Below are 21,401 nucleotides of genomic sequence, written 5' to 3'. Positions count from 1 at the left end.
GAGTAACGCAACAGTATCCCCCCTGTGAGGTCACAGGCAAAATTCAGCCCATGCTGTCAGTCATGGGATACAGACCTTATAACAATGTTTCACTGAGCTCTGAACACAATCTGAGGGATTTAAAAGCGTAATCCGCTCTGTTAAAAAAACACCCACTTTTTCTTTTTAAACTTCAATTTAGATACACCTTTTAACTTTTCTTCAAAACATATAAATGCCTGGTTCTCTCTGTTGAGAAATGAAGAGAAAGAAAAGAGGAAGTCAAGACTGCTGAAAAACCGTTACTGGACTCATGTATTTCAGCTGGAAATGGCAAGAAGCCGTGATTGTCAGCCCTGTGGGTCGTCCGATTTTTTAGGTCCAGCTGAGCTCTTCACCCAACTGGACGATTTCAACTGCTTAACAGTCAACAATAAATGAAAAGGGTCCAATGAAGCAGTTTTAGTTCAGGTAAGCATCCAGTCAAGTCATTTGGGGCCAAAGTCAGGAGATGCAGGGCTGAGAAACATTTCCGCACTCCCAGGCCAGAGAGGGACAATGCGCTTAAGGTACAAGACAGATCACTGCAGACCAACCAACCGCAGAGCGAGGAGCCATTGCTGACATCAGTTCACCAGCCAAATCATTCTGACGCCTGTAAACACAATTACTGATGAAACACAACACTCACTCGGAAATACATAAGGCAAAATACATTGCTACCTGTTTTTATTGCTGGCAGTGCTACTAATAGGACTGACACCATGCAGTCCAGTGTGACCTCATGCTAGCTGGACTGGACTGAGTCACACTACACACACAGCTCATAAACACCTCAGAAGCAGACCAGCGGCTTCCCTGAGGCCAGCCTGGAGAGCTCTTCTGGAGTCTGGAGTCTTCAGAGGAGGTGCAAACTGGCAGTGTGTCACCAGAGATGGGGAAGGGGTCCTCTGCTTTAAACAGGATAGCCCCCCACCGCCGTGGTTCACACCCCCCGCCCTCACTCACACATTCCTCTTCACTGAGCACAGTTGGAAATGCTCTGGGTGTGGTCAGCTTGTCCTCCTATTGTCCCTTGAAGTGTCTTTTGTTGGGACTGGGACTGCAGGAGTGGATAACCCTGTTACGTAATCAAGTTGGAGCTGCAGCAAACTGGAGCCAACCGGTTTCAGAGCCATGTGAGACAACACCTCAGTCTCACCCCCTGCAAGCACACAGCACCACACAATCTCCCACTGGGTGTATTAACATGCCAGACGAGTTCATCCAAGTTGCTTTTTCATTAGATGTTTAAATCATCTAAGACAAGTTTTCATTCTACCTTTAAATGAAGGTGTAGACCTTCGTGTTCAGTGTGGTAGACTATTGCCACATGTCTAGTATGAAAGATGGTGATATTGTCACAACCCCTCATCAACAACACGTTTACCTTCACAGCAATGGAAAACAATCTAATCACTCGGCTAACAGACATGTTCAACGATCAGTGACTGATAATGAGACAAACCCCGGACATGACACAACAGGTAAGAGGCAGGTAAACCTAACACAGCAACTCTTCCTCAAACCAGCACTTTGGGTATGAAACATCCCTCTGGACAGAGCATTACGGACAGCGTTTCTTTAGCAGTGTTTGTTTGAAATGCACAGGCAAGGCTGGTGTCGCAGTGTTGAGGATCCGAGCAGGAGAGCAAGGGAGGGAGCTGCTCAGAGGTCCCTGCTCTACACATTGCTCGGCGCTCAGAGGGCCCCGACCAGCACCAGCACCAGCACCAGCACCAGCACCAGCACCAGCACCAGCACCAGCACCAGCACCAGCACCAGCACCAGCACCAGCACCAGCACCAGCACCAGCACCTCCTCTCACAGGTGACAGCTGCTTCCATGAGGAAACCACACACGCCCACCAACCACTCCCCTGGCTTATAAACAGCCCAGTCCACCTGCAGCTGCTACCAATATGCTAATTTCTCCCCCGGTATTATAAAAAGAGAGCATTTTTAAACCAAATACATACTTTTTTTGGTAGTATTATGAGTTTGGGCTATCACTAATATCATTACAAATGTTTATATCTCTAATAATCAATTGTTCTGTTTCTTTTCCTTAATGTGTGAAGCGCTTTAGGGTCACTTGTGAAGGGTGAAGGGAATAAAAACTGAACTGAATTGAACTTTCTGGAGTTTCACTGCTGTCTGGTTCTTTATAGGGATGCTCTTAGACTGCTGTTGTAATTACGGGACTGTGTGCTGTGAAAATGCTGTCACACACGTTCCCTCGTGTCTCTGAAGGCATTCCATCTCTGTGCTGGAGACCACATCAAGGCCCTCCAGGAAGGGAGCCGACCCAGAGTGGTTAGCACTGATCTTCACAGGGCTGGACTCTTTCAGATCAAAGTCACTGGGAAACCACAGTGAAACACCAAATGGTGAACAGAAGAATAATTGGCTCCAGTATGTTGAAAGGTTTAACACTAGATTCAACCATTTGGAGAAATGCCCGTTAGTTATGTTCTGCTCCTATTTCTGCTTTTCACAAAAAATAAAATTATCCTGGAAGTCTATTAATTAGTGTATTGCTGTTCTCTTATTACTCAGTTCTCATGCATTAGGTCAGATTTCATGAATTCAGAAGTTATGTGGATTGAAAGGTGATTTTATTTTGCACCCTTTTGTTAGGAAACAAGATCAAAGTGAGTGTTTGAAAGGAAGAAACAGAGGAGTCTTGAGTAATGAATCTACGCATCAACTCTCCTTCCCTTTCCTCCATGAGCCAGTCAGGTCTGGTTTCTACATGCAATAGCATTCAGGCAGAAGCAACAACACGGTTACCACACACTGCGGTGTACAGTCAGTTTAGGGGGAAGACACCAACCCAGAGACACACCCAGTGAAAGAGAAAAAGAAAGAAAGGGGAAGGAAAAATAAAACTGTACTTGTTACAGGTTGGCCCCGTCACAGCAGTTGATGGCGAGGGCTGGATTATCTCATCAGCGTTGGCGGCCGCATCTTGTTTAAGTGTTTTGGCGCTGGGTAATTGGACGCACCTGCCGCGCTGATGCAGATGGCAATCAGCGCTCTCACCACAGCTGTGCCTTACCTTATTTAAACCCCGTCACTTCATTCAATGAGATCCCCACACCACCGCAACCAGTATTGAGCCTCGGAGTGTTTCATTTGCCTTGTTACAGTACTGTATGGACATTGTACTCTAGAAATACTGTATAGAAGATAATTTAGACTATAGACACTGTACTAATGTATAAACACTAAGGTACACATTAATATAATAATTAAAAACAAATAATGCACAAACAGGCACGAGACTGCACTGGTTGTGGAGAATCTGCTCACAAAGGCATCTTTGACACAGGACTGCTCTGAACCAGGATTTGAATTGGGGAGAAAGCAGAGAGGGGAGGAGGGTCAAGTAAATGGCATTGAAAGGATTCTCTTTGATTACAATTGATTTCTCTGAAGCAGCTGCCCTGCACAGAGCAGCCAACAGATGTGACGCAAATTCACTCAGCCCTCACTGTGAAGAACCTATAAAGATCTTTTTTTATTGCATTTCAACAGGTTAACTTCCTGGAACAAGTTTTTATTTTTAGCTTTTCTGAAAACTGCCACCCTTCCCCACTGTCAGCATCCATATGTCTAGGCCCCCCACACCCCACCCCCGGAGGATAGAGCGTGGCTGCCGTGGCAACTTTTTCCGTGACCTCTCCTCCCGGCAAGCGGAAGCGGGATGATTGGATGATTGCAGGGATGTGCGCCGGCTCCCGGGAGGACCGAGGAATTCCGAGCTGCTGTTTCCACAAAGAAGGAAGCCACAGCTGGGCAGCCAGGAAGGGAGGGGGGGAGAGCGAGAGCAAGAGCGAGAGAAGGGAAGATTGAGGAGAAAGAGAGGAGAGAGGAAAGAAGTGGCAGAGGGAGACCCTGCCGACTGGACTGGAATGGAGCTTCGTCCCAAGGACTGGTGTCTGTAGCATTGACAGCCCCCCCTCACAAGTTTCTTGTAAAAACTAGGGTAAAGGGCATCTGTTATAAAACACTAATATTAATAATAATAATAATAATAATAATAATAATAATAATAATGAGGGTCCCCCCCGCTCCATCAGTATACTGAAGAACAATATAAATCTGGCAGGAGCCTCCTATGGGTTTATTGAGCCAGTAATCCAGGTCAGCATTGTGAGCGGGTGAGTACCTTCGTCAGAGTAAACGATCCAAAGTTGGTTTAATGAAAGAAATGAAATAAAAAACAAGACACACATGCGGTAAAGTGTTTTAAAAATGTAATTGATTTAGTGCTTCAGTAGGAAGGATGGTCCTACTTTCTAAAGCTTTGAATCGGGAATACAGTTGTTTTGTCTGTACAAGGGAACACTTCCCATTCAAAACAAAACCAGAGGAGCGATAACATCAAGGTCTGCTGGCACAGTGGCTGGGGCAGCCAGTGGCAGCTCTCGCACAGAGGTCAGAGTTCATGACCAGAGCCCTGAAGCACAGCTGCATTACACGGCTGACGTGAAGAGGAGTGAAGTTCGTGCTCCTGGAGATTGAGCTCGGGGTCGATGCACACAGTACCTCCACACCGCAGGATCCGTATTACCTGCTGGGGAGGAGTGGAGGCCTGCGCGTTTCCCTACAACCATGGGCACCTGTACCCAACCCATGCAGCTTTAATCATCATCATCATAAGAACAACACTAAACGCACACAACGAGCCCAGACACTGAAGCTACTCAGCCGCTAAGGTTTTTGCACAGTAACTGGGCAGTCTCGCCAGGAAGGGTCTGGCCAGGTCAGCTGTGGAGCCGTGCAGTGGTAGGACACTACTCCTCAGAAGTGTCCCCGGCCACGGCCCCTGCCTCGCATGCCGCCCCGCCCCCTTCCCCGCCCCCCACCACGGGGGGGGCCAGTGCGGAGATGCCCGGCGGCCCGCCGCAGGTTCTTCCTCTCCTGGTGGTGCTGCCGCTCCAGCTCCTGCTGCCGCTGCTGCTGCTCCGACTGCCGGAGACGGGGAGGGGGGCGGGAGGGGAAAGAATGGTCAAACAGTAGAACTCAAATTGGCATAAAAAACAAATGACTGCAGAGAGTAACCTAATCTACAGTCAAGCAAAATTGACATTAACTTATATAACACTCACACAACATGTGCACACAGACTCTAATGGAGGCGCAACACAAGAAGAGTCACCTCAACTGTGTTATGACAATAGAGCAGGACAACAAAAAGCACAAGAACCACCAGGCCGCACTACTGTGTGTGCCCCTGCGCGGGTCACTGGGTAACCAGAGGTCTACGCCACACACCTCCCTGGCAGCGACTGTGTACCCAGCTCATCTGGGCTTGGGTCCAATGCTTGCTGCACTGCAGTCTGGAATTGGAGCTTTTTAAAGTCCGACTCCAAACCAGGCTTCCTTTAGCAGTCCTGTGCTTGCAGGCTGCAGATAACACAGTCCTGACTGACTGCAATGGCAGTGCTCAGTACTAAGGGACGACTACCCTGAGTCAGTCTGCAGGAGAGAATGGACAAGAAAGCGAAGCGTGCGAGTCAAACTGGGCAATTTCTGTGTGAGGAGGAGAAGAAAGGAAGCTTTCTGAAGAAAACAGAATGCAGTTTAAGGAATGCCAAAACAACAAGACAAGAACTAAATTATTAAAAGTAATCTTTGAAATTTCAATCAAGTAATCTTTGTTTGGTCTGTTAAAAATCATTCATTAAACTCTGTGTGCATCAGTGATGTCTCTGCCGTTTGCTGAAACACTGATTCAGCCCTAGAGGGAAAAGTGTAAAGATGGCAGCTGAACGAATTGGGTAAAGACCCGGGGGGAGAGCGTGCAAACTTCTGTCTGATATTCAGGCTGAACGTGCACTCGGCAAACTCCCAGAAGACATCACTGTCCAAGGAGTGTAACTTCAGAGGGGGATGAGTATGTTACAGCTCTGACACCGAACAGGAGCCCCCCGACTCATCACTGTTCATTCACCACTGACACCCGAGAACGAGGGCTGGGGGTCGTATTCTCACTCTGACTGGCCGTCACATCTGGGCTCTCATGGAAATCCTGGAAGCCTGGGTCATATTCCCACAGCCTGCTACTACCACACAGCGAGACCACCAGGACAGGGGAGTGGTCAGTGTAAACCTGTATTTAATTGCTTTACATAACCAACCAGGAACACCGCAGCCAAGTGATGAGCCAGGAACAGCCCTTTGAAATCATAAGAAGGGAAGTATATGCGCCTGTTTTTACACCGAATGGATTTAATACTTTCCATTCTTGAATTGAAAAACCTCCATTTGAATGTCTACTCAGCCCTCACCATGAACACAATGGACACTGACAGAGGAGAGGAGGCTGTTTGACCCATCGCAGTCATTAAAGAGCTCAGCAATCAGACACTCACCTTCTTCAGTGTGAAAGTGACCTGCTTACTGCCCACGGTGTTATCAGACACAGCCATGGCTCCAGAGCTCTCCTCCAGCTTCAGACGGTCCTCAAGTGTGACCCTGGTGAAGAAAAAAAAGTTTGATAGAGAAACGCTAAAGGACACTGCATAGAGATGCGAACTGACCTTCAACAATCTGCAAAAAATATTATATTTGCCTTTGCATGCAGGCAGCAAAATAAATGATTATAAACACTGTGCTGAAAGGACAATAAGGAAATCTGAGGGGTTTTGAAGCCCAAAGTCCTTTGCATGCATCACTTGTGCTTAGTACTGGGATTTGTTCTCAGCCGGAAAAAGAGCAGTGATTTTAAAATCTTTGGCAAGTTTAGGTTTTGAACTTCTGCCTTGAAATAAATTTGGTGAAAAACCCATTTATTTGTGGAAGCCAATTCTTTTGCAAGTTTCAGATGGTGAGGAGGTTCACCAGACACCATGACGGTGTGAATTCCTGAAGGGAGATTATGTCACACGAGATGGCAGGGTCATGAGTAACTACTGTAGCCGGGGCCCAGGACCGGCCACTTCTTTAAAATTAAACTGCAGCTATATTTAGACACTGGCAAAGTCCCAGCATGTAAAAATATAGGGGCTGACAGCAGATCTATATGAGCTCGACTACTTGCTATTTAGAGCCCTTTTGGCTCGTGCTGCAGAAGCTTCAGATACCCTGCTAAACATGGAGCAAGACTAACATCAATGCCTCTCTGATGTTCATTGAGAACCAAAGGGCAGAGAGCAGCACAGCCTGTAACTGCAAGTAGCTCCATCCCACACGGGGCAACGCAACGGGACACAGTGGCACCAGAGGCAGACTGACCACCAACTCCGGTCAGTCATGCCTTGCGTTGCCGTTATGAAAGCTGGTGAAATGTGACACCTCGGACTGAAGGTATAAATGTAATAAACACTGCGGTGTTGATCCAGCTGTAGTTAGTAGCCGCCGAAGCGTCAGATCTCTCCCGCACTCACTTCTGCAGCTTCTGTTTCCGGGACGCGTCCTTGAAGCTGCGGAACTCCTCGCCGGCCTTGATCTCGAAGAAGCGCGGCTCCAGCTCGGTGTGCCGGTCCTGCAGCCGGCGCTCCCGTCGACGCGCCTTCTCCTCCAGGTACAGCTGCTTGCGCTGCTCCCTCACCTCCTCCACCCAGCTCTTGTCGTCGTCGGAGCTCTCGGAGCTCTCCTCGTCGCTGGGTTTGCCCTCAGGCTCCTCCTCATCCTCCTAAAGCAGGAAAGACAGTGAGGGGATGTCACTGCCTGGGAGACGGAGCCCCTCTTGCAGCGGTGCAATACAAACAAACTAAACATAAAAGTCTCCCAGGAGCTTTGCAACCTTTATTGTTACCGTAGTACCTTTTTAGCTGGTTTAAAAAAATATACACATCATACAACATATGTATCTTTGCATTGTGAGCAGGATAGAGACACTGCCACAGCCATTTGACATGAGTAGCATGGTTATATCAGAGGCCTGTACTAGAATACACAAAGTGTTAAAAATAAACATTATTTATGGGGGGGGTGGACACTAAGTACCTTTGCTTTGTACTAAGCCCTTAAAATTACACTGGCATGTAGATATACCTCAACACCTGAAGAGTTTGGGTTTGGGCCAAAGCAGGTGAACAGCAGGACAGTCTTAGAAGAGCAGGCCTGTATTCAAAGTGCAGCTGCAGGGTGGCCCACTGGGGCAGGGCGGGGAGAACCACTCCGCTCTGTGAGAGAAGGCCAAGGTCTGCTGCCACCGTCCGGCCTCGGGCTGGAGCTCGTCCAGCTGGCACAGCCATGCTCTTAAAAGCACCCGTTACCATCACCACATGAGCGTCTCGCAGCACCCCCCCGCTGCCGAGAAACGCTGCCCCACTGTCCAGGAACCGTGGGGCTTTACAGTAACTTGTCAAATTGCTGCCAGGGAAGGACAGGCTCTGAGGTTATAACCACACATTTCAGCACCATCTCCCAGACTACTGTGCCTCTGCCTCACTGTACTGTGTGCAGTTCAAACAGAATAGAAATAAAATAGAAGAGTGCATGAAAAGGCAAAGTACAAATGCGTATTGGCATCTTGATTTGTGTGCGTCTGTGTGTGTCAGTGAGAGAGTGTGAGAAATGTGTGTTCCTACTCTGGGGCTGCAGGGTGAATAAAGACATTCAGATCCGAGTCACACACGGCTCTGTGCTGCTTTAGGAAGTAGGTGCAGTATAGTGAACAGTAGTGCAGTGCAGTTTAGTGAAGTATAGCCCAGTGTAGTGCAGTGTAGTAGGTGCGTTGTGTGTGTGGATCAGGTCTGACTGCACACGCCACACAGAGGCTGCAGGCACCGCTGTCCATACCTGCTGAGCCGCTTCCTGCTTCTCCAGCAAGCGCAGCTTCTTCTTCCTCTTCTGCGTGACCTTTGACACGATGGGGTTGAGCAGCCGGAACTCCTCGCTCATCTCGTCCACCTGGTAGTCTGGGTTCTGGAACATCACCTTGAATCGATCGTCGCTGAGGATGTTGGGAGTGTTCTGGGAAGGGGAAGGAACATTTACATACAGCAATCTCCCTCCAAGTTGCTCACTGTACTGTACTATATTGCAGTGTTTTATTGACTTAAAAGTGCTGAGGAACATTGTGAAATACCCTTAACACAACAGGGAAGCTGCACTGAAGTCATTTTATGCTCCTCGTCAACAGTCTGTAAGAGCTGCCAACCTTAGTGTAAACCTGCTTCACATAAATAGTGTGTGCAACAAACTAACCTTGTGTGCAACCTTCGGCCCACTGCTATCATACACGGTCAGTGAGTAACCTGAGTTTATCCTGATGCGCTGCACTGTTTATTCACTGGCAGGAACTGATACAAGTGAACTGGACTGGATGTGTGGGGCTGCACACCGGCTGGGAAGCCCTGGTGGAGCTGCACTCCTCTCTCTCACCTTTCCCTTCTTCTTCTTCAGCTGCTTAGCATCTTCATCTTCTTCCATCAGCTTCAGCGCCAGCTCCTTGTTGACCTTGGGCAATTTCTGTTTCGATGCGCCGAAGCAAAGGACAAATAAACAAGCAAACACAAATAATGCACACACACATTAAAAACCTGTCTGTTGGACATATCAAAATTCTGACACTGTCAACATAAACAGAAACTGAACTGCTTAGGCCACGATTTTCTGATGTATAAGTGGTTTGGATAGAGTATTACATTTTGCAGATTTTCAAATTAAGATCATTTATGGGGTCTTTTGACAACCATTGTGAGTGAGAAGACAAACTGAAAGTATGAAAGTATGGATGTTAGAATAACTCACACACACACTGGTCTGAGGCACTAGGAAAGGCTTTACCAGCTTTGGAAAATTAGGCCCTTAGCGTCACAAACGCAAATGTGGTCCCACAAGCAAATGTGTGGGACTGTTACCACTCTGCACAGGAGACCGCGATCATCTCCCCTAACTCTCAACTGGGATGCAGTTGATGTTCAGAAACTTCCTTCTGCAACCTTTCTTGAAACAAAGATCCCATCCACATGGTGCACAAACTGCCCTACCTTGATCTGCACTCTCTGAGTCCTCGTCTCCTCGATCTTCTGGCGGATCTTATCCTTGCGGTACTCTTCGTAAGCGAATGGGTTGGCCATGGTCTTCACCTAAACCAGAGCAGATGCATCACGATACAGACAAGTACGTCTAGAGAAATCATATTACATTTTAACAGCAATTCAATCTAAACATCAGCATTGTCCCAGGTGAGTCGGTGATGCGTGCAGGATTGTTTCTATTCATGTTGTTATTGTAGAATAGCAATGTAGAACACTATGCTAGTGATTGTTCAGCTAAATAAGTTGACAAGACACAGAACAGATATGCTGTCAAATACGCCTTGTGGGTGAAGGTTAAAACAGACTTGAGATTTGGCACAGCACAGTGCGGGTGGCGGGAGGGGGTATATTTTCTTTATGTAGCAGGAACACAGAGCTCCTCAGTCACTGTCTGCACACAGCTCGATACACTATCAGGCAGCGTGCACAAAAAAGGCAAAACCGTCGCCCATTAACAAGTGGCTTAAATTAATTCACCCCCCTGTTATCACTGGCAAACTTTCCCTGTCTGTTTGGTATCAGCTGATCACATCTGAAAACCTGAGTGAGGGGCGGAGAGGGGATGTGCGACGGTGCTGCAGAAGCATGGTGTGCGTGTGCATTGAGCGTCACAGGCACTGCACACCCAGGAGGCCATGGGTTATCTCAAGAACAGCACTGCGGCGTGGTGGACACACCTTATGATAGAGCCGGATATCCATGAAGAAGCCATGCATGTAGGCTCGCAGTAGTGGGGAGCCAATCAGGTGCACGAGGCCTACAAACAGGAACATGAGACAATCAGGACAAAGGTTTATCAAGGACTGGCTTTCAGAGGCTATGAGTGAAAATATTCCCATCCTTCAGGCCTAGCTGTCCTCCTCCTCCATTCAGCCAGTGACTGGATTAAACAGTGACCCGGGGTGCCAGGGACGCTTCACGGAGCTGCTGATGTGGCGGCAGCTTCTCTGATGTTTTTTTGCCCCTCCTCCTCTCTTCAAAGAGGGGGGGAAAAAGAAAAGAAAAGACTATCCCTGCTGTCACATGTCACTCACACAGGCGAGAGCCCAGGTTTTGGTTTAACCTGGTTTAACCCGCAGTGCAGTCAGGCGGTGCGATACGCCGTCTGATCTAGGTCATCGAGGAATTGTCCCCCTGAACACCACAGCAGACTCTAGCTGACTCAACTAAATGGGCTTTTTGATTTGATTTCTGCAGAGTCAGTTTTACTGCAGCTCCCAGGCACGTGTCGCCTGCGGGCTCCAGGACGGTTATGCAACCGCGCATTCCTGAGCAGGGAGAGAGGGGGAGAGGAAGAGAGAATGCAAGAGAAGGAGAGGGAGGGGGGGGTGGACGGGGCGCCTCGCCTCACCCAGGTTCTCCAGGTCCTTCCGGGTGACGAACTTGTAGTCGTCATAGACCGTGCTCTCCGGGTTCTCCTCCAGCTCCTCCGTCAGGCTGTCCAGGAAGGAGCACCAGCGAGGGGCTGGACCCAGAGCCTGCAGGTGAACACAAACACTGTGACGGCGAAGAAGAAGAGGGAGCAGAACTTCATACCGGCAAACAAAAGCAGTTCAGAAGCCTTGTTCAAAACTACTAATCTGATCATCTTGCGTGGCGTGGAAGGAAGAGGGGTATGAAATCAGGCTGAACCCTGCCGAGACAACCACCCACCACCCAGGAAGCGTTGAGTGACAAATTCCCTAGACAGCACAGGCAGGCAGAGAGATCTACTGCAGTGTTTCATTTCTATCTCCCATGTACCAGCGTACTACTGTTCTGCTGCTGCTTAGACAATCAAATTTAAGAAAGAAAGAAAAAAAAAAAAAAAAAAACTTGTCTCAACTGAAAGTAAATTACAACCAAGCAGTGAAATGTGAAGTTCAAAGACATGAGCACTTTGAAAAGACAACAAACTTCCAATTTCTGTGCGACACTTTACTTCTCTCCAACCATTCTATTATTATTACACAGAGGTATGCAACTGAGCTGAACACTGAACACACAGTCATGTATTTAAATAAACTGCTACTGCTTGCACTGGACTATCTCGTAGCAAAGGTTTGTCAATGTCAGCTGTTCTACTTAGCAGTGTGTGAGCACATCACAAAGTTTCATGAAATGCAGGAAGACAGTTAGCCAAAGACTTTGATAGCATGCGGTCAACTTATTTGACTTTTATATGCAATAAAACAATTCAAAACTAACTAAATAAATAAAACTTACAGGAATGTAGTAGGTATTCATTTTGGGATCTTCATTGGCTGTAAAAAGCATTCCTGGAGGGAGAGACAGAGACGTAGTGTTTAACCTGCTATAATTTCCAGAATAAGAAAATGAACGCTTTACCAGTATTTAGTTCCAGACTAAACTTCAGAGCTCATCTCATGTCATATACAGCTTAAAACTAATTATACCTTTTCAAAGAACATACCACCAAAATTATAGCAATTAAACAACAAAGAAAACTATATATATATATATATATATATATATATATATATATATATATATATATATATATATATATATATATATATATATACACACACACACATATATTGTGTCTTAGAACCATCTTAAACCATTATAAAAGAGGAGACATGGGGAGACGCACACCCAGGCATTTTGTGAAATGACATCACAACCTGGGTCCTAGCTAGTGCAGTTCCTGTAAGCTGCAAGGTCTTCTGTTTTCTTGTTTCAACTACAGCTCCTCTCTCTCTCATGTTACTTAATCAAAGTATGCTCTCAAACAGATCTAACATTGTTTGAAGGTATTTTGCAGTTCATTGCTTATAAGATGTACCTGTAACAAAACCGGATGTCTGTAGAGAATAAAGTAATTAATTAAGGAGTCAGAAGAGCTGGGGGTGGGACATAAAAGCCAAAAAACACCGTGGCAGCTTCTGGTGCCACCTGCTGTTTGGAGGAAGAATTACTAATGGACCACCAGCTGTACTGGCTGATGTCCGTCTCATTTTCAATCTAATTTCAAAAAGTATAATAAAAGTGTAACACAGAGAAACAAAGAATAATAAACAGACACACACACAACATAAGTGACACACAAGCACACACACTGAAGGAGAGGTGTTGCTGATGGGCAGGGTGAGGCACTCACCAGAGCTGGGATACAGGCAGACGTCGTTGATGTTGTGCTCTGGCTCTATGGAGGAGAAGACCTTCCCCTGAAATGAAACTTCCAATGAGGAACAGTCTACAGTAGAGCTGGGGAGCCACAGGCCCAGAGGACATTATTTAGGACACGAAATACATGTAGTTCATTTCGTGGATAAAATACAAAAGAGCGGTGGAAGAAATGAAAGGAACTTTTATATTTGTGAACAAAATTTACGTTTCCTTACATCATTTCATAGATATAATGTACAGTGAGGGAAAAAAGTATTTGATCTCCTGCTGATTTTGTACGTTTGCCCACTGACAAAGAAATGATCAGTCTATAATTTTAATGGTAGGTGTATTTTAACAGTGAGAGACAGAATAACAACAACAAAATCCAGAAAAACGCATTTCAAAAAAAGTTATAAATTGATTTGCATGTTAATGAGGGAAATAAGTATTTGACCCCTTCGACTTAGTACTTGGTGGCAAAACCCTTGTTGGCAATCACAGAGGTCAGACGTTTCTTGTAGTTGGCCACCAGGTTTGCACACATCTCAGGAGGGATTTTGTCCCACTCCTCTTTGCAGAACCTCTCCAAGTCATTAAGGTTTCGAGGCTGACGTTTGGCAACTCGAACCTTCAGCTCCCTCCAAAGATTTTCTATGGGATTAAGGTCTGGAGACTGGCTAGGACACTCCAGGACCTTAATGTGCTTCTTCTTGAGCCACTCCTTTGTTGCCTTGGCTGTGTGTTTTGGGTCATTGTTATGCTGGAATACCCATCCACGACCCATTTTCAATGCCCTGAGGGAAGGAGGTTCTCATCCAAGATTTGACGGTACATGGCCCCGTCCATCTTCCCTTTGATGCAGTGCAGTTGTCCTGTCCCCTTAGCACAACACTTTCACCCAGTTCTCCTCTGAATCATTCAGATGTTCATTGGCAAACTTAAGACGGGCCTGTACATGTGCTTTCTTGAGCAGGGGGACGATGGTCTTATAGCCCATTCCAGCCTTGTGTAGGTCTACAATCTTGTCCCTGACATCCTTGGACAGCTCTTTGGTCTTGGCCATGGTGGAGAGTTTGGAATCTGATTGATTGATTGCTTCTGTGGACAGGTGTCTTTTATACAGGTAACGAGCTAAGATTAGGAGCAGTCCCTTTAAGAGAGTGCTCCTAATCTCAGCTCGTTACCTGTATAAAAGACACCTGGGAGCCAGAAATCTTGCTGATTGATAGGGGATCAAATACTTATTTCCCTCATTAACATGCAAATCAATTTATAACTTTTTTGAAATGCGTTTTTCTGGATTTTTTTGTTGTTATTCTGTCTCTCACTGTTAAAATACACCTACCATTAAAATTATAGACTGATCATTTCTTAGTCAGTGGGCAAACGTACAAAATCAGCAGGGGATCAAATACTTTTTTCCCCCACTGTATACTAACATGTTCATTTAAACCATGAAAGGTAAAGCACATAAAAAAGTAGGACAAAATACAAATTTTGTGGAAACATCATTACATGCAACAAAATGCTCATTTCGTGACACAAAATTATTATGATTAAAGTGTTAGAAACAAAAAAATGGATTACCCAATAAATCTGCAGCATACATAGTCTTTAAATTTTAAATGCCGAGCAGTAATAATACTGAACAATATTACAGAACTAATAAATATGTAATAATGTAATAAATAATACTAATAATAGCTGCACCCAAGAAAATCAGATCCATTTGAGTGGTTTTGTTTCTATACATAATTGAATGAAATGAACAAATCTTTTCATTGGATTCACTAGACTGAATAAAATTAATATAGTCATGCGACCACAAAAGGAGTATTTTGTACAAATACTTATTTTGTCAGACGAAACTGATTTTTGTGCACATAATTCACATTTTGTCCAACAAAAGCAACATGTTATGCACAATTATAGTTTTGTCACGCACAAAGAACATTTTGATTTTCACACATGACGACTATTTTGGAATAAACTGGGTGAATTGATTCCTGATAATGGCGTCAATCTATTCCTTCCTTAAAACTGGAGGTGCAATTAAAACCAGGAACCAACTGTCGCCCTGGAGGACTGGAGCGGCCCTCACCGTGTCCTTGTTCCACATTTTGATTATCTTGGAGTCTGCGGACAGAACCAGATCCAACTGGTCTTGGAACTCGATGGCTTTGATTGGCAGGCCATAGTAATGATCCTTCACGATGAGAGGCCGGTCAGACCGTAGATCATACACCAGCACCTTGGCAAGACATGTGAGGGAGGAACAATAAAATTAAAATCTATAAATACACATCATTTTATGAGCCTATAGTGCCATCGAGTTCGAGCAAAACCTAAGAGTACCAGTGTTTTACAGCCCCTTTCAAATGTCTCTATTGCACAGTATCTGGAGTGATGAAACAGACACTCAAAAGCCCTTTTATCTATCCATTCATTCCTTCACTGAGGAGCTCTGACGCACCTGTCCAGTGCTCGTCCCCACGGCCATGTGCAGAGCCCCTCTGAACTTCAAGCAGGACACAGAGGGCAGGCCTTCCACCCTGCAGAGACATGGCGGCCAGAAGGTTAAGTGAAGTGGTTGATTTAGGCTGGTTCACAGCAATTCTTATGAACTCAATTGGGGGTGGGGAGATAAAATAAAAACTTTGTTTCCCACTTTACAATTGTACAATTGTCTTTCTTTAATGTTGTGTTAAATGAAAATTAGGGTTGTCAGAGTTCATTTAATTTAGTAAACATTTAGACATGAAAACAATTAAAATCGGTAGCATATCCATTGTGATCAATCCTCCGTGGTAAATCCTGCCCATGTCGTAGTGACAGACTGTATGGAAATAATGCTTTAGTTTCATGTGGTTCTGCATCGTTCCCACGCTGCACTGTGACTAAACTCTACGTTTCACATGTTGGTCTCCGCTTTGGTCAAAACACCCGGACAGTACTGCGCTTATTTCTTACTCCCCAAACTGCCAACACAGTAAGAACTACTAGCTTTGGCACTACTGGGACCAGCCGACCCCACCTCTGCCCAGCAGGAACCGTTATGCTGTGGCAGTGAAACTGTGGGGCATCTGCACTGTAAACATGCGCCTGCAGAATTGCACTGTAATCAGGGCTTTCAGCTCTGGGTGATTATTTCCCTCATCAACACTTGTTTTTTAGTCTCAGGTGTCTGCGTCCTAATTATCCTGAAACGGAGACCAACTATGGGGCTGGGAGATGGGTAGTTTAGTTGGTAGGTTGATTGGAACACAAATCAGAAGAAGCTGTGGCTCTCCCACCCCCAGGAATTTGCTAAATCCCCCCCTTCACTCACTCTGTGTTCTCGGTGACGCTGCTCAAAGCGCAGTCCAGGATGCCAGCACGTTTCCTGGCCCTCGGGTCCCAGCATTCGACCTTCCCCTGTGGACACAGCAGGCCAGGGGTGAGACACACAGGAGGAGCACGACGGCTCCTTCACAACTGAAACCTTATTGCTTCGAACAGTCTGGGAGTGTGGCATTATTGTTACTAAAGCATATCAACATTACCAACAACAAACAGGACCACCTGTTCTACGCTCTTTGTAAAAAGCGACTCCTTGGAGAAGAACGCTGCTGTGCCATAAAGCAGGACAGCCCAGGCCTGCAGCCCACTGAGCAATGACAGCACCGGCCCGGTGGAGGGACCAGCAGCACATGAAACCGCAGAGCATGTCCTCTCAGTATGTGTGCTGTCTTAAGATGTGCAGTTTCCAGTGGCATACAACTCCACATACACCGCCATACCGACTTCAGTGCATCGACCCCCTTAAAGCCGAGGCACAGTAAGGGGAAGAGTAGAGGGCTGTTTACGGTCACTCATGCCAGGTGGTTAGACCAGCGTGAAAGACAGAGGAACAAGAGGGAGAGAAAAACAGGACACTGGGCCGTGCTGTACCTCAGCTGATCCGGCGGCAAACAGGTGGTGCACAGGGTTGATATCACACACATTGTTCTCCCTGTAAAGTGAACAGGAGAGGAAAAAGGTTACTCTGTTCTGTTGTGAAGCTTCTTACAGAGAGCCACCCATACTTATACAAGGGGATGGTCACATTTTCCATTTTTTAGCATTCAAATCAACGCACACAAAGATTAAACGAGCATCATTTTAACATTGGGATTTGTTTTAATGCTTTAAATCAGGGGTCCCTAGGCCTGGTGCTGGAGGGGACTGACTGAAGACCCCGTCAGAGATGGGGAGAGCCGCACTGGCTCTGTTAGAACAATAGCAAGCAGAGTCAGAGCGTTAAGAGCTCAGGGTAAAACCTGAAGAACAGAAACCTGAAGCCCCTGCGGACCCTTCAGGACCATTACTGACTATCTTGAACAGACACGAGACACAGAGGAGTCTGAATGGTTAGTGTGTACTTACGCAGCATCCGTCTGTAAGGAGTTTAGAAATCTTCCTTGTTCCAAGTTCAGTCTGAACACCTCTGAGCTGTTAAAACAGAGAAAAACAATGAGGGGTGGAAAAATACCTTACCGAGACATTATTCTTCCACTGTGTGCCCCCAGCACAGTACACACAGCAATGCACTCACTAGGACAGAGCAGGGAAACTCATAGCAGGCATGTTAACAGAACATACAGATCCTGGTCTGAGAACTGGGACAGCTGCGGAGGAATACAACACTGTACTCCACCCCCATCTGTAAAGCTAGACTCCTTACCTGGCTCCCACAAAGTACAGGTCACACGAGGGGTAGTGGTAGGAGAAGGCTCTGCCAAACTTGGGGATCCTGGTCTTGTAATAATAGCCATTTTGCGAATGAAACTCCACATACCGGTCACAGTGCAGGAAGACCAGCTATGCAGGGCGGACAAGTGAAAAGAAGGGACCAGAAAGGAAAATGAAGGCCCTTTAATTGTAAATTACTTGTTTGCAGCAGCAGGAGAGTGTGTGAGCATTCATCATTCAAGAGGCAGATACAGAGGACTATAATTGTTACTCAGTGTGTTTGTGGGTTTTAAAGCAAGTCTGCTACAGATTTTTGCATTCTTGTATAATGTAATTCCCTAAGAGGAGGACAAGCCAAACTGAGTTCTCCCCACAGAGAACAGAGGCTCTAAACAATCTTGTGTGATGTACCATCTAGCTGTAAGGTAGGCTTGTTTTACAGGGTAGGACTACCTTGCAGCTGCCCTTACCTTGGAGTAGTCATCTGACAGAACATCAAAGGCCACAACTGTGAAGAGAAATTGAGTGGTTGTTTAGTGGCAATAAGATTCATGAGTAAAGATCACATCATCATCACAAGGTCAGTGAGAGTACTGCTCTAAACGATGTGGGAAACCAAGCAGAATCTCATTTGTGCGTGAGACTGTTAGTTTGTCGCGTAATCTGAGAGCAGGTCGAAGCACGAGAAGGGAAGTTGTATTGCGATTCAAACTGAATCACTGTGCTGCTTCTTCAGGATGGTGCGTTTTCATCAGAAATCAGGATTGAGTCCCAGAGGTGCGTGGAGAGCTCAACCTGATAAGAGTCCCCTGCGAGACGGATCTCGTTCCCATATGGCCGGGGGCGCTGCGAGACGCAGTCTCTACACATATTGAATGGCCACACGTCACCCACACCTTGAAGTCCAGAGCTGAAAATGCTTTTTGTCTCTCTCTCTCTTTTTTTTTTTTTTTAAATATTGAAGAAAAAAAAACAGCTACACAGAGCTAAAATGTAACTGAAAAAAGCTCCAATCAGTTCTCTCCAGGAGCTCCAACAGAATTCTTCACATTTATAATTGAACCGCGTACAATGTGCTTACCATCGGAGTCCAGGCATCTTTCGAACTTCAGAGACAACTGATACGTGTCGTAGCATCGAATCCGAGGCTTGTAGGTGCCTACAGGGAGAGAGAGAGAGAGAGAAGAAGATAAAGAATAAATAAGATCAAAGGGCAGCGCTATAATGCCAGAAACCTCTGTTGGGTCTTTAAATGGAAGAACATTATTTCAGGGATATTCAGGGTTTAAAAAAGGGACTTTTCATAGTACAACTGGTGTAACAAGCACCATGGGTCCAAAGAACATGATACAGAAGGAGCAGGGGTGGAAGACTGTTCCAAAAGACAGACCTAAAACCCTCTCAATGTTTATTTACCACACACGACCACCTAGTCATTAACAACCATAAACTTGAAATGGCAAATTCTTACACTTTTTTTCCCCAACAAGGCAGCCTTCATTACATTTCAGCTAAAAACACACTTCTCTGGACTTCCTCCAGGACATCACTCGCCACCTACCAGCTGCCAGCACATACTGCCCATCACGGGACACCTTGATGGACGTGCTGACCGTGGGCATCTCGAAGTCCTGGATGAGCTCGATCCTGCGTCGGATGTCTCGGGGGTAAGGAAACAACAACAATGTTAATATGATAGACAACTATTCAGAATAACAAGGATTGCATTGCAGCACTGAGTGCCTCTACGAAGAAATGTACCGTGCTGTTACTCCATCTATTATCTCTTTTCATATATGAAATTACAGAACCGATCATCAGTCATCTCACTGGCAATGCATGCATGTCCCCTGCTGTTCTGCCTTGTGCATTCTGTTTGATCTGATTTTTCTCAAAACACTACTAGTTTACCTACTTGTAAACAATTTCTAGTTTGTTGAAGATTGACACCTTGTGTAGGTTTGCATTAGGTGTGCATTACTGATGGACACTGTGATGCTGAGACTCCTATCTGAAGCTCCCTAGAATCACTAGAACTCGTGTTTTGGTGATTTTCTCATGACTGATCGCTGTTGTACTTCAGTTTTAAACTGACAGTGCTGACACACTCACCGACATCTTTCTTCTGTAAAGCCCGTTTCTTCCTGTCTGAGAGCCACTGCAGATGAGAGAAAGATTGAGTTCACGACACTTTACAATTCTCGACACAAAGCAGAACAAGTTATCCAGCAGCCTCTCACATTGAAGAACATCAATATAAATTGGCCACAAATAAACATGTCACTAACACCTCACTATCCCAAGACAGAATATTGCTGCTGTAATTCCGGCCTAACTCTCATCTCGTACAGCTACTACTAGTTGAAATGTATAACTAGGGAAACTGGGCATCGTGTCGGTATGCTGAGTGGGTTTTCTTGCTCGTACCTCCGGCAATGATTTTCCGTAGCTCAAATTATAAATCTTCACGTCGTTAACACTGGAAATCTGCATCCTGAAGCCCCTCAGTAAAGCAGCTCATTCATAATAATAGACGTAAACTTGGGAAATGTTCAGCGCAATCTCGCCCGTCCTCCAGCGCTGGCCCACGTTGTAAAAGCCAAACACGCTTTCCAGTCGGAGGGATTCCGGCGGCGCACCCGGAAGTGCGTGCAGCGGCGCATTGTTCCGTACAGAGTCCGGCAGCGGCACTGTAGTTCCGCCTGGGATACAGTGTATAATGTAATAATGATCATTTGTAATTCCAATGCCTAATTCGTATGGAGGATAATCCAGGCCAAAACTAAAAATGAATACACAGAGAAAAGAATAATTAAATAAATTAATAAATACATATTTTTTTAAATCAATAAATACATGTTCAAATAAATTATCATTGTTACATTATTAATGTATTTATTGCATCGTTTATTTATGTATTAATGTATTTATGTATTAATTTATTTAAATGTATGTATGTATTCGTTCATTAATTCATTCATTCGTTAATTTATGATTTTCTTTGTGTATTTATTTTAAAATGTGTCATAGTGCTCCATAAATTCTTGGTTACTTGTGTATTAACACCTCTTACATTATTTGTCTGTGTATATTGTGGCATTCTAGGTGAGATACATAAATACATAAATGCATAGCTATAATAGGATTTCAACATTTTAGTTGAAGAAGTTTAATTAGTTTATTCATTTATTTTAATATATATGGTTAATTAAACTATCAGTGATAGCTTTTCTGATTCAGTCCTAGAGATAAAACTGTAAAGGGCTACACCCATCTACCAATGATCTACAATAAAAATATGGACACCAGTTTCATTAACATTGGATTATATTAATCTTCTTAAAAACTGCATTCTCTCATCGGGAAACAGTATAAATATTTAGTGTCCGGCATATGCGGGGTGCATGACGGACTGCACTGTTATTGTTATTGGCATGTTTTTATTTGGACTGTCCTCTAAGACTCCTTCCCTCAGCCCATTGTTGACTGTAATGTTTGTGAAGGACAGTTATTACACACACTGTACTTGTTGTGAAAGACAGCTATTACACACACACAC

The 21,401-nt window shown here is 45.3% G+C and overlaps 1 protein-coding gene across 1 annotated transcript; it reads right to left on the bottom strand.

Moving 5' to 3' along the window:
• Window positions 1-4,262: 4,262 nt before the first annotated feature.
• Window positions 4,263-20,486, bottom strand: nol10 (nucleolar protein 10). Its single transcript, XM_066698408.1, has 21 exons — window positions 20,270-20,486; window positions 19,955-20,000; window positions 19,404-19,502; window positions 18,924-19,001; window positions 18,313-18,350; window positions 17,835-17,971; window positions 17,537-17,602; window positions 17,063-17,123; window positions 16,461-16,546; window positions 15,606-15,684; window positions 15,234-15,383; window positions 13,122-13,188; window positions 12,224-12,276; window positions 11,370-11,496; window positions 10,696-10,775; window positions 9,968-10,066; window positions 9,360-9,446; window positions 8,775-8,948; window positions 7,415-7,662; window positions 6,401-6,503; window positions 4,263-4,994 (listed from the first exon to the last, which is right to left on the bottom strand). Exons 1-21 carry the CDS (start codon window positions 20,333-20,335, stop codon window positions 4,827-4,829), a joined length of 2,112 nt encoding a protein of 703 aa, XP_066554505.1. The 5' UTR covers window positions 20,336-20,486; the 3' UTR covers window positions 4,263-4,826.
• Window positions 20,487-21,401: the final 915 nt, after the last annotated feature.

Source organism: Amia ocellicauda, chromosome 1, assembly GCF_036373705.1.
Source record: "Amia ocellicauda isolate fAmiCal2 chromosome 1, fAmiCal2.hap1, whole genome shotgun sequence".
Classification (NCBI taxonomy): domain Eukaryota; kingdom Metazoa; phylum Chordata; class Actinopteri; order Amiiformes; family Amiidae; genus Amia; species Amia ocellicauda.
The sequence above is the reverse complement of the archived record's forward strand: the minus strand, read 5'-3'. Positions and strand labels throughout refer to the sequence as shown.